The sequence below is a fragment of the Mustela putorius genome, unplaced genomic scaffold (assembly GCF_011764305.1).
Source record: "Mustela putorius furo isolate JIRA1106 unplaced genomic scaffold, ASM1176430v1.1 tig00003862_pilon_pilon_pilon, whole genome shotgun sequence".
NCBI lineage: Eukaryota > Metazoa > Chordata > Mammalia > Carnivora > Mustelidae > Mustela > Mustela putorius.
This window is the reverse complement of record NW_025422014.1, coordinates 2113102-2128961: the sequence shown is the minus strand read 5'-3', so window position 1 is coordinate 2128961 and position 15860 is coordinate 2113102. Positions and strand designations below refer to the sequence as shown.

General features: G+C 40.2%; 1 protein-coding gene across 3 annotated transcripts in view; it reads left to right on the top strand.

Annotated features, from left to right (window-relative positions):
- Window positions 1-15860, top strand: part of ATP7A (ATPase copper transporting alpha) — a 186121-nt gene that overhangs the window by 158439 nt on the left and 11822 nt on the right. For all 3 annotated transcript variants that reach the window (XM_045066214.1, XM_004777105.3, XM_004777103.3), the window contains 3 exons: window positions 779-995; window positions 6200-6346; window positions 9174-9316. In XM_045066214.1, the coding sequence (XP_044922149.1) occupies window positions 779-995; window positions 6200-6346; window positions 9174-9316 (507 nt within the window). The remainder of the gene's footprint in view (window positions 1-778; window positions 996-6199; window positions 6347-9173; window positions 9317-15860) is intronic.

Genomic DNA, 15860 nt, shown 5'->3' with positions numbered 1-15860 from the left:
TCACCAAACGTTATTTGTGCTTATTTCCCCACATTCTTACTTTATTTTTTCCAGTTTAATAAATAAAAAATATTTACTCATTGATGGTTTGCTTTACATTTCCATAATTATAAATCACGTTGAACATCTTTTCATTGGCTGTTTGAATTGCTTATTGTGTAACTTTTCTGCTTGTATCCTTTGCCTGTTTTTTTTAATGGGATTGTTTACCTTTATTTCATTGATTTGTGTAAGTTCTTTGTAAATTATCTAATTTTACAGTTTTGATGTGGTAATTCCTATCATTGGTGTTCTTTCCTTTTTACCAATTTACTATTACTGACCTGGCTTCTTTACACCCAAACCAAACAACAGAGAGGATGAAGATATAAAGAGTCAGGAAAACAATGATGGCCACCAAAATTCTTTGACTAACTAAGGACACAGAATCATACTAGAGAGGCACTCTGGTAACTAAAGGCCCTTACCCTTTGCACTGTACTGAATAGAAAATCCGACTTGACAATAGAATTAAATATTTATCTTGTAATTCTCTACTGGAAAGGGCAGAGAATATTGGTAAACTTTCTGTGTTTTCTTTCTCTAAACGTGGTATGAATTTTAGAAAGTGGGATTAAAGTAAACCATTCTGATGTTTTGTTCTAAACATTTAGAAATAACTGGGCATGTAACATGTGTCTAAACATTTAGAATTAACCAGCAGTATGCTCTGATCGTGCTATTGATAGCCTTGGATTATTAGAACAGCAGAAGAAACCCTTCTGTTTCTGTTTGTTAGGAGCTGGACATTGAGACCTTGGGTACCTGCGTAGATTTCCAGGTTGTGCCAGGCTGTGGTATTAGCTGTAAAGTCATCAATATCGAAGCCTTGCTACATAAGAATAACTGGAAGATAGAGGAAAATAATATTAAAAATGCATCCCTGGTTCAAATTGGTGCAAGTAATGAACAGTCATCAACTTCATCTTCCATGATTATTGATGCCCAGCTCTCAAGTAAGCTAATTTTCTTCATGGTACCAATTACGGGACAAATATTAACAGATGTCTAACTTTATAATCCTGAACTGTTAGATCAGAAGTAAAAATTGACATCATGGTTTCATTCTGTCAAATAATTTTACCATAGGCCTTCTGGTCACTTCACTTGAGTTACTCAAAAACATTTCCCAATTGTGCCCCTGTGATTCTACCATAGGGTGATGAATTCTAGTCTTAGCTGATCTTCCATATTAGTTTATCTATCTTTCTTTTATTTCTTACCACAGCTACTCTAAACCTTTTATATCTTTTACAGGCTACTGTGGCCTTCTCCCTAGTTCCCTAAGCAAATTATCAGGTTTATTTTTCACATAGAAAATTAAGGTTCTCAGACATTTGTTCTTTCTGCTTTTTGCCCAGAATGATTCCTTTTTCAGGGGAAAAGATGTCCCACATCTTGCATAATGAATCCTCTCATCTTTGTTCTAGATCCCACCCTCTCTTGATTCTTCAGGGACCTTACTCTGTTACATCCCCTCACTTCTTTATTTTCCAGCTGTGTATACTGGCTCTATCTCCTAAACATATAAACATTTCTTCCATCAATATCACTGTAATCCCTTCTAGATTGTATCCTGTCTCCTTTTTTCCTTTATATCTAACCTTCTAGAAAGAGTAGTCTCGGTTTGCTGAATTCACTTATTCACTGTGCAGCCTTGCTTCTGCCCCGTCCATACTACTGAAACTATTTTTTCTAAGCACATTGATGACCTTATTCAGTACTCATTCCAGTGGTTTCTTCTCAGTCTGCCTCTGGCATTTGAGATTTGAGAATATTGACCATTTTGTCTTTCCTAAAGCTCTTTCTTCTCTTAACTTCATGACCATTCATTCTCTAGATTATCCTCTCACCTACCTGGCTGTTGCTTCCGGTCCTTCTCTGATTCCTCTTTTCTCCTGCTCTCAGATATTGGGTATCCCCAGGGTTTTGTTTTTTGTCTTTTTCTTCTTTTGTATACTCTGTACAACCTCATTCATATCTATTGCCTGTTCTGCCTTCCGTAGACTTCTACTACCACTCTAAAATCCACATCTCTAACCAAAGCCTGTTTTCTGAGTTTCTGGTTGGTCTATCCATCTGCCCCAAAACATAATATACCCACCTAAGTGTTCTAGCACCTCCCTACCCATTTGCGCTTGAGAGTAATTTTGCTAACCTACAAATATGATTGTATATAACTGTCTGACTAGTACCTTTTATTATAGAGGTTTATAACTTATTTTTGAATCATGAACCTTTGGAGGAATGTGATAAAAGTTATGCCTACCCCTCAGAAAATTTTTGTTTTGGAGGTTTGCTTGTACCCTAAACCATATCGGTGTGATTCTGTTAGGGATCCTGGCTTTGCTCACTGTCTCTTGTGGGATGAATACCAGTCTCTCTGGACTTTGTTTCAGGTCCGTTCCCCATGATATGTCTTCTGCCTGCCTATACCACCCATTTTATATTTTTCCACTGACCCCATGTACTCTGTGTTTCATTCATATAGAACTACCTACAGTTCCTTTTTACATGGTGTCGTTTCATGCTTTTTAGATCATTTCATTTACTGTTTTATCTGGGTAATGTTGTTGTTTCAGTAGCATCTACCTCATGGACTTATTTTCATCTTCAAAACTCAGCTCACATCTTTCTTCAACAAAGCCTTTGCTGACTGACATGTATAGGCAGATATATTTTCTCTTTTTTAAAAATCATAACTGTACTTCATCTTTGTTTTTTGTGCTAGGTACAGTACATGATAATATTTTATTTACCTGTCTGATTCTACCAAACTACAATTTATTATTTGCAAACTTCTAGTATCAGGCATACTGACACATAGTAATTTTGTTCATTTGACAACTTTTATTAAGCTCTTTCAAGACACTAAAGAATCAGCAGTAAGCAGAAAAGACAAAGTCACTATGTATTGGAGCTTCTATTTGTGGTGGGAGAACACAAAACAGTGAGCAAATAGATAAGAAAATATAAGATGTCCGATGGAGATAGTGCTGTAGGGTAGAGGGGTATAGGGATTATCCTATTTTATATAGGGTAATCAGGGTAGGCCTCATTGAGAAGTTGGTGCTGGAGCAAAAACCTGAGAAGGGGGAGGGATAAAGCTATGTGAATATCTGTGACAAGAGCATTCCAGGTAGGAGGGATGTTAAGTGCCCAAGCCTAGTTTGAGAAACAGCAAGGAGAACAGTGTGCCTAGACAGAGTAAATGAGTGGCAAAGGGGTAAGAGACGAGGTTAGAGAGTAGTATAGGACTAGATTAATGTCATTAAAGAATTTTGGCTTTTACCCTTGAGATGGGAAGCCATCGAAGAGTTTTGTGTATAGTAGTGACAGAATCCAACCTATAAGTATTACCCTGGCTGCTCTGATAAAAATGCACTGTTGAAGGAATGGGGAGGACAGGACAGAAGCAGGGAGATGAATTAGTAGGTTGTTGCCATAATCCAGGTGAAAGATAAGAGTGGTTTGGACCAATGTGGTAACAGTGGAGGTCATAAGAAGTGGTCAAAATCTGAATGTGTTTTGAAGGGAGATCTGGCTGACAAATTTTCTCACAGATTGGGTATGGGGTATGAGAGAAACAGGAGTCAAGAATTATGCCAAGGTTTGTGGCCTAAATGTTTATTTTAGAAGGCTGAAGTTACCATTTAAATAGAATGGGGAAGACCATTGGAAGAGCAATATTGAAGAGAACTCCCCAGGAGATCAGTTTTTTACATGTAAATTTTGAGTGCCTACTAGATATTCAAGTAGAGTTGCCATGTAAATGGACATTACAAGTAGGCAGTTAGCTGCACAAGTCTAGAGTTCAAGGAAGCAGAGTAGGTTGGAGACGTAGATTTAGGAGTCAACCACCTATAGATCTGTGCCTTCCAATATGATAGCCATTCAGTACATGTGACTATTGAAACTTAAATTACTTAAATTTAATTTAAAATTCAGGACTGCCTGGCTAGCTCAGTCAGAAAAGCATGCGACTCTTTTTTTTTTTTTTTAAGATTTTATTTATTTATTTGACAGACAGAGATCACAAGTAGGCAGAGAGGCAGGCAGAGAGAGATGAGGAAGCAGGCTCCCTGCTGAGCAGAGAGCCTGATGCAGGGTTCCATCCCAGGACCCTGGAATCATGACCTGAGCCAAAGGCAGAGGCTTTAACCCACTGAGCCGCCCAGGCACCCCAAGCATGCGACTCTTGATCTTGGGGTCATGAGTTTGAGCCCCATGGTGGATGTACAGATTACTTAAAATAAATACATAAATAAACTTTAAAAAATAAATTTAATTTAAAATTCAGCCCTTCAGCCATACTAGCCACCTTTCACTGCTCAATAGCCACATATTGTTAATGGCTACTGTATTAAACAGCAGATACAGAACATTTCCAAATTCTGTTGGACAAAGCTGGTATAGATTGTTTTTAAAGTAAAGCTGTGAGACTGGATAAGATCACCAAGGAGTGAGACTAGATTGGGGGAGGTGGGGAGAAAGGCTTTAAGGATTGAGCCCAGCAATACAGTAGGTTAAAAGATAAGGGAGATCAGCAAAGAAGACTGAGAAGTGATGAGTGAGGAGGTAACTCAAGAATGTCCTAGAAGCCAAGGACGGAAATTATTTCAGGAAGGAGGGAGTGATCAACTGTGTTAAATGCTGCTGATAGGGCAAGTAAGATAAGGAACAAGAATTAGCCATTAGGGGCGCCCGGGTGGCTCAGTTGGTTGGACGACTGCCTTCAGCTTGGGTCATGATCCCAGAGTTCCGGAATTGAGTCCCGCATCGGGCTCCCAGCTCCACGGGAAGTCTGCTTCTCCCTCTGACTTTCTCCTTGCTCATGCTCTCTCTCACTGTCTCTCTCAAATAAATAAATAAAATCTTTAAAAAAAAAAGAATTAGCCTTTAGGTTTATGAAAATAAGGGTCACTGGTATACTTCGTGAACAATTCTTTGGAGTAGTAGACACAAAAGCTTTATTGGAGTGGGTTCACAAGAGAATGGGAAGATATGACTTGGAAATAATCAAGTGAGGCAACACTTCCAAGAAGTTTTACTGTGTACAGAAGCAGAAATTTGGGGCAGTAGTAAAGAGGTAAGTGAACTCAAGAGGGTGTTTTGTTTTATTATGTTTTGCTTTGATTTTAAAGATAAGACTATGTGCAACAGAGATAGAAAGTGTGGTTATGCAGGAGGAAGAGGAGAGATTTTTTAAAAGAGATTTTATTTATTAAGTTGTCAGAATGAGCACAGGCAGACAGAGTGGCAGGCAGAGGCAGACAGAGAAGCAGGCTCCCACTGAGCAAGGAGCCTGATGTGGGGCTCTATCCCAGGATGCTGGGATTATGACCTGAGCTGAAGGCAGCCGCTTAACCAACTGAGCCACCCAGGCATCCCAGAGGAGACAATTGTAGGAGAGATGTTCTAGAATAAGCAAAGGAAGAGGGTTTACTGCTTAAGTGGAGAGGTTGGCCTTAAATAGGAGCAGGGGCAGTTTATAATAACAGGCGAGAAGCTAGATTGGTGGGTACATAGGCACAGGTAGTTGGTTAGATGTGGCAGTGAGAGCTTGCAGAAGTTCTCTTCTGATTGCTTTTAATTCTTTCTGAAGTAGGAAGCAGATTCATCATCTGGCCATAGGTGAGGATGGGAGAAGAGAAGGTATAAAATAGCCCTCTAGAATGAATGGAAAATGAATGGACTAGGGAAGTATAGAATTGCCAGAAAACACCAAGGACCTGCATAAAGTTAGTGGTCACATATTTAAAATGAGACATCTCTACAGTTGTATGTTTTCATCCAACCATATTAAGCTGCTGATGCACGATAAATATATCAAATTTAATTCAGTTGTGTGGAAGATCAAAGAGAAAGCTTCACCAAGAAAGTATCATTTGAGTTGATTCTTGAAAAATATGATGGAGTTTGATAATTGGCGAGTAGGGGTAAGGACATTCCAGGTGGAGACAGCAACATGTGCAAAGGCCCAAAGGCATAGAAGAGCAGAGTATTTTCCTTGAAAATTTGGAAACCACTGTTGTAGGCTGTGGTCTACCAAAAATACAACATAGTGACTATGTAAGGTTAGACAGGAAGAACGTACCTTGCAGCGTTGTTATAAATATTAAACAATCTCATTAAATGTTCTTTCTGTACTTTATTTCAGGTGCTCTTAATGCCCAGCAGTACAAAGTCCTCATTGGTAACCGGGAGTGGATGATTAGAAATGGTCTTGTTATTAATAATGATGTAGATGATTACATGACTGAGCATGAAAGAAAAGGTCGGACTGCCGTATTGGTGGCAGTTGATGGTAAGATTTTTCCTAATTCCCTATGACTCAATGTTGCAATCTCAGTTATTATTTTATGTATATATATATATATATATATTTTTTTTTTAAAGATTTTATTTATTTATTTGACAGAGAGAAATCACAAGTAGATGGAGAGGCAGGCAAAGAGAGAGAGGGAAGCAGGCTCCCTGCCGAGCAGAGAGCCCGATGCGGGACTCGATCCCAGGACCCTGAGATCATGACCTGAGCCGAAGGCAGCGGCTTAACCCACTGAGCCACCCAGGCGCCCTATGTATATATTTTTAAGATTTTTTAATTTATTTGATACAGAGAGAGAGACAGTGAGAGAGGGAATACAAGCAGGGGGAGTGGGAGAGGGAAAAGCAGGCTTCCCACTGAGCAGGAAGCCTGATGTTCGGCTCCATTCCAGGATCCTGAGATCATGTTCTGAGCTGAAGGCAGACACTTAACTACCGAGACACCCAGGTGCCCCTATTTTATGTATATTTTTGAAAGACTTCTGAACTTGAGGGCTTTTGAAAAGAAGCCTGAATGCAAAAAGAAAATGTTAGTAATACATAATTGTTACTGATTAATTTAGAATTCTCTTGCATTTGCCTGGCTTTGTTATTTTCCTCCATAGCCTATGTTTTTTTAATTTTTTTTTAAAATTTATTTTCAGCGTAACAGTATTCACTGTTTTTGCACCACACCCAGTGCTCCATGTAATCTGTGCACTCTCGAATACCCATCACCTGGTTCCCCCAACCTCCCACCCCCCGCCCCTTCAAAACCCTCAGATTGTTTTTCAGAGTCCATAGTCTCTCATGGTTCACCTCCCCTTCCAATTTCCCTCAGCTCCCTTCTCCTCTCTAACTCCCCTTGTCCTCCATGCTATTTGTTATGCTCCACAAATAAGTGAAACCATATGATAATTGACTCTCTCTGCTTGACTTATTTCACTCAGCATAATCTCTTCCAGTTCTGTCCATGTTGCTACAAAAGTTGGGTATTCGTCCTTTCTGATGGAGGCATAATACTCCATAGTGTATATGGACCACATCTTCCTTATCCATTTGTCCGTTGAAGGGCATCTTGGTTTTTTCCACAGTTTGGCGACCGTGGCCATTGCTGCTAGAAACATTGGGGTACAGATGGCCCTTCTTTTCACGACATCTGTATCTTTGGGGTAAATACCCAGTAGTGCAATGGTGGGGTCATAGGGAAGCTCTATTTTTAATTTCTTGAGGAATCTCCACACTGTTCTCCAAAGTGGCTGCACCAACTTGCATTCCCAACAGTGGAAGAGGGTTCCTCTTTCTCCACATCCCCTCCAACACATGTTGTTCCCTGTCTTGCTAATTTTGGCCATTTCTAACTGGTGTAAGGTTTTTTTTTTTTTTATAAGCTAATCAGTAGTTGCATGTAACACCCAGTGCTCATCACCACATGTGCTGTCCTGAATACCTATCACCCAGTGTTATAAGCAGCTAATGAATCGTTGAACACTACATCAAAAACTAATGATGTGCTGTATGCTGGCTAATTGAAGATAACAGTAAAAAATAAATAAAAATAAATAAAGGTTTTGTTTTTAGTGATTACACCCCCCCAAAATAAAAAAAGCAAATCAAGGATTTTTTTAAAACCTAAAAATAACAAAACATTAAAGGAATAGGCAAAATAATATCTATAATCTCATCATCCTAACTCAGTGTCAGTTTTAATTACATGTATTCCGTTTCTGTTTTTGTGTGTGTATGTATAGTTATATATATAAATATATATTTAATATAAAATAAATATATAATATATTTATATATTAAATATTTATAACATAATATATTAAATTATTAAATATTTATATATAATATATTAAATATATATTTAATTTTATATAAAATATATACAAACATTTATATGTGTGTAAATGTTATATACAATATATGTACAGGATTATAGTATTAGTATAATATTGTTTTTAAGTGGTTGTATTTTGCATATAAGTTTTACCTCAATATTTTGAGTAAAAATTTAAAATCCCTGTATACCTAATATATTTTGCTTTATTCATTATTTGCTATATTCATAGTATTTTCTAATTTTATTTTACTTCTGTTTAATTTATTATATACTTTAACTAACTTAATAATTCCCTCATTGGAAATTTAAGCTATTCCTAATATTTCATCATTATAAATAATGCTGTGATAAATATCTATGAGGTTTTAGGTGCTTTCTTTTGTTAAATTTTTTCTTGGGTAAATTTCTAGCTGTGAGATTAATTAGTCAACATTTATAATCCTTGCTAAGTATGAAGGCAGTATCTTAACTATGATGTTTTTAGGCCCAGGAAGAAGCAAAAAATACCATTTACTTTTGTTTTTTAAAATAAAATAACTACTTGCAGTGATTTTTCCTCCCAGTATAAAATGCTGGTTTTGTCTCAATCCACCCTGTTCACCTTAAAAAGAAAAAAAAAGTATTAGTTTTCAGTTTCATTTGCCTTTAGATGAACTAAAGTGTTTGGGAGGATTAACCAGTACTTCTCAAAGGAAAAGAAGAGTCTTTAAGTCTGCAATAAAGAGCTCTCTTTTCATTTTCCAATTACTGCTTTTATTAGTAAACCCCTTCCTCACTCTGAAATTTTCATAACGAAATGTGGAGGTTTGTTGCAGATTTTGTAGAGTACAGCCTGTGTGGCCCTGGAGACATTTTGAGTTAAGCTTAAGCCCCGAAAACTTTGATTAACAAGATTAATTTCTTTTTCAAGTTTTAAGTTAGAATATTATTCCTGCTTTCACCATATTCCAAACTCTCTCCTTTTCTGGTGCTCCTATAATAGATGAGCTGTGCGGCTTGATAGCTATTGCTGATACAGTGAAGCCGGAAGCAGAATTGGCTGTCCGTATTTTGCAGTATATGGGCTTAGAAGTAGTTCTGATGACTGGAGACAACAGTAAAACAGCTCGATCTATTGCTTCTCAGGTAATTGGTTTACTTAGTTTTTGGGGTGGGGGGAGGGTCTGTGGTAACTTCTGATTTTTTAAAAAAAGATTTTATTTATTTATTTGAGAGAGAGAGAGAGAATGAGAGAGCAAGAGAGCATGAGAGGAGAGGGGTCAGCAGGAGAAGCGGACTCCCTGCTGAGCAGGGAGCCCAATGTAGGACTTGATCCTGGGACTCCAGGATTGTACCAAGCCGAAGGCACTCATTTAACCAACTGAGCCACCCAGGTGCCCATTTTTAAATTTTTTTTTTCTTTTAAGATTTTATTTATTTATTTGAGAGAGGGAGAAAGAATGAGAGAGACTTCTAATTCCTCATATACATTTTGTTTCTTGCTTTCAAGTGCTAAAGATTCATATTACCTATTATGTTCCTTATCACTGAATATCGATACCTGGTTCTTTCAAGAACAGTTGGCATGCTGTTAGAAGGCATTTGGGCTTTGTGTTACTGTTACAACCAAAAAACCATTTACTTACTTCATGAAATGCTTCTGTGACACTATATACCAGTCTTTGTTGATACTTCCTTTGAAATGTTGCTCAGATTCTTTACCAGTGCTGCCAGCCTAAGTCGGGCACACAGGCACCCAATCTCTCCTACCTAAATTACAGCAAGAGCTCCAGGCACTTCCCTCCCTAGTCCATCCTGAACATCACTGGTGGAACTATCACCTAATGCACCACTTTGACACATTTTTCTGCTCCCGACCCCCGTGATTGCCTTACCTACAAAGCTTTTCTCATATTGGTCTTTTCTACTTCAGAATGCCTCCTCCCTCTTCTATTAAATAACATGAGTGATATATGAGTAAATTCTTATATAAAAATGCAGACGGATATAAAGTAAAATGTCACTCTCGCCAGCAAGAACGACCAGGAGACCTCAGCGAAGCAAGCTTTATTTCTGCATAGCTGTTGGGATCTCTCTCTCCCCTGCCTGTGCATGTCTATATATACCAAGGTTGCACAACCAACCACTCGCAGCCACATAGATACAAAATCCTAAGTTCCGCCTACTGGCTCGCATCCAGCCGCCATCTTAATGGCGTGTTTACTTTCGGGCACCGAAAAAGTTGTGCGGCGCCCGGGGCGCCTCAGCGGGCCCAGCCGGAGCAGCTCCGCACTGTTGCCACCCGGAGGCAGCGACGGCTTGAGGCAGCGGCGGCCGAGGCAACGAGTGGGCACGGCGGAGCCCAGAAGCATCACTGCGCATGCACTACAAGCCGCTCGGGCACCGACATCTCCCCCTTTTCTTTTATATTAGGCATGCAAGGCAGGAGATCGTGCCTGTCTTAGTTTGTCAGCTGCCATGAACATGCTTACCCGTCATCGGATAATTCCCCCTGGTTGGAGAACTCCTGGCTTAGGTTGCTATGTGCATGCAGCCAATCTTACCCGTCATCGACTACCGATCTAGCACTGCCAGCCAGATTTGGGGAAATGTACCAGCTTCCAGTGCCATGCAAGCTTGTACTAGCGCCAACTGTTGCCTACATTGTTGTTTATGTAATGATGCAAAACGGTGGAACATAAGGATTTACAACAGATACCCAATCCCGTAATGGAGCTATGTCAATCTCATCTGCTTAACTGTTTCGACAGATTAGCAGCAATAGAAAGGTCATTATAGGCCACGGAGGTTATGTCCAGAAAGTGATTGGATGCATCCGGTCGTCAATAGTTTCTAGAGAATGTCCACTTGTTACAGATGTGGTGAGAGCTACAGCCACTGCAGTTGCTGCAGCTGCGGAGGCTGCTACAGCCGCAATAATGGCTGCAGTGATCCCAAAGTCTCTTTTATGTCTTGAGAGCAATACAAGTGAATTGTTAGGATTTACAGAAACGGGCATGGGAATGAAAGTAGGTATACAGGAGGGAGGTTGGCGGACTCATTCGTTAGTGGCATGGGGAACGGCCAGGCTTTCACTATTGCCCATTGGTGCATCTGTTGAAGGGATGCTGGTGTCGCCAGGATCGCTATCAGGCCGACCATCAGGACGGGGTGGGTCATGTTGATCGATTCTTCTAATCAGTCGCTCTGGGACCCAGATAGGCACTTGGGCATCCTGTGGAAAAAGACAAACAGAACCTCGGTGCCATCTTAGGACCGGGTCAGGGCCTCTCCATTGGCCCGTGAGTATATCCTTCCACTTTGCCTGGGCTAGAGTGCGTTCGGTAACCGCCGCATGCCTGTCCGCTGCAGATGTACCATTATGGTCCAAGGACAAAAAATTTAAAATGTAAAGGGTGAGAGATGTAAGATCACGGGGTGACTTGTAGTCATCCCCTATTCCCCCTTTTCTTATTTTTTGTAAGCATCGTTTGAAGGTGCCATTGGTGCGTTCAATTATTCCTTGACCTTGTGGATTGTAAGGTATACCTCTAGTATGGACTATACCAAATTGACTTAGGAATTGATGGATAGATTTTGATGTATATGCAGGTCCATTATCTGTCTTTATTTGTTTTGGGATACCCCAACCTGTGAAGCATCGTAGGCAGTGTGTGATGACTTGTTTTGAATTCTCCCCCGTGAGGGGAGTAGCCATTATGATACCCGAATAAGTGTCCACTGATATATGTACGTACTTTGGTTGCCCGAATTCAGGTACATGTGTGACATCCATTTGCCATAGGTGATTAGCTTGAAGGCCTTTGGGATTCACCCCTAAGGAAGGCTGAGGGAGTAATGTGGCACAATTCCCACAGGTCCTTACTATATCTCTTGCCTGTTCTTTGGTGATATGGAATCTATATCTTAAGGTATTAGAATTCACATGCCATTTGCTATGGAACAGCTTCACCTGTTCTAAGGTAGGGCAAATAAGTTGGAAACGACTATTGTGGTCTGCTAGAGCATTGCCCTCGGATAATGGTCCTGGTAGGCTCATATGGGCTCTGATGTGATCTATAAAAAATGGTGCAGTGCGCAGTTGCACAACCTCTTGTAGTTGCCTTAAGACCCATGGAATAGGTGAATCACTTAAGGAGAGGATGGCTGCTTCAATATTTTTTTAAAAGATTTTATTTATTTATTTGACAGAGAGAGACCACAAGTAGGCAGAGAGGCAGGCAGAGAGAGAGAGAGAGGAGGAAACAGGCTCCGTGCTGAGCAGAGAGCCTGATGCGGGACTTGATCCCAGGACCCTGAGATCATGACCTGAGCCGAAGGCAGCGGCTTAACCCACTTAGCCACCCAGGCGCCCCTGTTTCAATATTTTTTGTCGCATTTACCACGTATTGACTATCAGAAATAATATTTAGGGGAGTGTCTGAAAATCTTTGGAGCACTAGGAGCACTACTAGTAGCTCTACTTGTGAGCCGACCTGGCAGGAACTATGACTGGGTTCACGATTCCATTTATGATATAAGCTCCTGTGCCCTCTTTACTTCCATCTGTAAAGACAGTAGAGGCTTCTTTTAGTGGTGTCGATCTACTAATTTTTGGTAGTATGAATTCAATACCCTTTGTGAATTCTATAAGTGGGTGTGAAGGATAATGATTATCAAATTCTATTGAGTAAGAGGTGGTCAGTATCGCCCAATCATCTAGGGTAGCACATAGTAGGCGAATCTGTTCCTTAGTATACGGCACGATGCAATTGTCAGGTATGATTCCAAGAGTAGAAATACAAGCAGTGATCAATTTGTTAGCTAGCATGGCTACTGCAACTGGATATGTTGTGATTATCCGAGGAAGAGTGTTTGGGAGGTACAGCCATTGTAAGGGCCCACCTTGCCATAGCACTCCAGTAGGTGAAGAAGGGGATGGAATCAGTATGGCTTGGACTATCTGGTTAGGATCACATCTATCTGCTGAAGTCAAGGCAAGCCTGTCCTCCACAATTTTCAAAGCCTGTTTTGCCTCCAGAGTAAGGCTCCTAGGAGAGTCTAGACGGGCATCACCCTTCAGAATATCAAACAGTGGTTGTAATTCTCTTGTAGTTATTTTCAGGTAGGGTCGGATCCAATTTATGTCCCCCAATAACTTTTGGAAATCATTGAGTGTTTGTAATTTGTCAGTTCTAATGGAGGCTTTTGAAGATTTTACCATGGTATCTAACACTGGGTATGCAAGAGGGGAGGGTTTAGTAAAGTCCGTAATGTCCCTCCATTCTGCATTTCTACATTCTGGACAACTGCATGCCCCTCGGGAGCATGAAGTGTTATATGGTGGCGGCCATTCTGCAGGTGGCGCTATAGGCCTACATTCAGGGGTAGGAATTCTTGACCTTCTGACCGAGGGCGCTAGGGAGTCATATTTTTTCCTGGCTTCTTTGTGTGTCTTTCCCTTTAAAGGTTCGTTAGGGACTTCCTCTTTTAATTTTAAGTGTGTCATGGCTTCCCCAAGCTCATCTTCAGAGGAGCTCTCCTCTGAATTTTCTCCCCCTCTGCTAGATCCTGCCTTAGAGGCTTCTCTGACCTGCTCCTCGATAACATTTTTAACCGTTTTATGGTTAGAGCCTAGCGGAGTGCCGTTAGCCTTAAGCACCTCCGTCAGTAATCCTCCCATCTTAGTAAACTTTGATCCCATTATTTCTTGTCCTATGCCTAGGAACCCTTTTACTTCTCGTCCTATACTTAGGAACTTTCTCACTTCTCGTCCTATACTTAGGAACTTTCTCACTTCTCGTCCTATACTTAGGAACTTTCTTATCTGAAATTTTGTGCACACTTACCAGATCATTGCGTTCACTGAGAACTCCTCGGTGTAGGTTTCGGGTTTCCCGGGTTTCGGCACCACTTGTCACTCTCGCCAGCAAGAACAACCAGGAGACCTCAGCGAAGCAAGCTTTATTTCTGCATAGCTGTTGGGATCTCTCTCTCCCCCGCCCGTGCATGTCTAAATATACCAAGGTTGCACAACCAATCACTCGCAGCCACATAGATACAAAATCCTAAGTTCCGCCTAATGGCTTGCATCCAGCCGCCATCTTAATGGCGTGTTTACTTTCGGGCACTGAAAAAGTTGTGCGGCGCCCGGGGCCCCCCCGCGGGCCCAGCCGGAGCAGCTCCGCACCGTCGCCACCCGGCGGCAGCAACGGCTTGAGGCAGCGGCGGCCGAGGCAACGAGCGGGCACGGCGGAGCCCAGAAGCATCACTGCGCATGTGCTACAAGCTGCTCGGGCACGAACAGTAAAAAGTTGAAGACACCTTTTCCCCAAGCTCCCTGTCTAGTCCTATCCCCAATTTTTCATAGGCATGTGTGTTCATATACAAATGTAGAGTTCTGGTATTTTTCAACATAAATTACATCACTTTTCTAAAGATTGCTCATTCTGTAGTTTGCTTTTTATTTTTTATTTATTTTGTTTTATAAAGATTTTATTTATTTGAGAGAGAGAGCACAAGCAAGGGGGAGGGCACAGGCAGAGGGAGCAGCAGACTCCCTGCTAAGCAGGGGCCCCAATACAGGACTCAATCCCAGGACCCCTAGGATCATGACCTGTGCCAAAGGCAGATGCTTAACTGACTGAGCCACCTAGGAGCCCCAGCAATTTGCTCTTTATACATAATAACTATATGCCTTTGTCCATATCTGAACATACAAAATGATGTTAGCCTTTGAACATTACTACATGGAATTCTATGGTATGGATGTATCATAATTTACTTAAACATTCTTCTAAAGATGGGTATTTAGGTGGTTTTGAAGATTTTGTTACAAACAGGCAGTGATGTAAATCTTTGGACATATAAATCTTTTTTGGGGGGGGGCTGGTTTTCAAAGACCTTTCATTTTTTATTATTTATTTATTTTTTTAAAATTTTATTTTAGTTCCAGTATAGTTCACATACAGTGTTATATTAGACTCAGGTCTACAACATAGTGATTCAACAGTTTTATACATTACTCAGCACTCATCATGATAAGTGTACTCTTAATCCCCTTTACATATTTTATTCATCCTCCCACCTAACTCTCCACTAGTAACCATCAGTTTCTTAGCTATAGTTCAAGAGTCTGGTTTTTGGCTTGTCTCTCTGTCTTCTTTTGTTTGTTTGTTTTGTTTCTTAAATTCCGCATATGAATGAAATCTTATGGTATTTGTCTTACTCTGACTTATTTCCCTTAGCATTATACCCTCTGTATCCATCCGTATTGTTTTAAATGGCAAGATTTCATTCTTTTTATGGATGAGTAATATTCCATTGTATATATATATACTACATTATATATATATATACACACACACACACATTATCCATTAATCTATCTATCAGTGTGTTTTGTGGTTCCATACAAATGTTAAGATTATTTGTTCCAGTTCTGTGAAAAATGCTGTTGGTATGTTGACAGTGACTGCATTAAATCTGTATATTGCTTTGGGTTGTATGAACATTTTAACACCTGTTCTTCCAATCCATGAGCATGGGGTATCTTCCCATTTGTTTGTGTAATCTTCGATGGCTTTAATTGGTATTTTATAGTTTTCAGAGTACTAATCTTTCACCTCTGTGGTTAAACTTATTCCTACATATTTCATTATTTCTGGTATAATTGTAAATGCTATTGTTT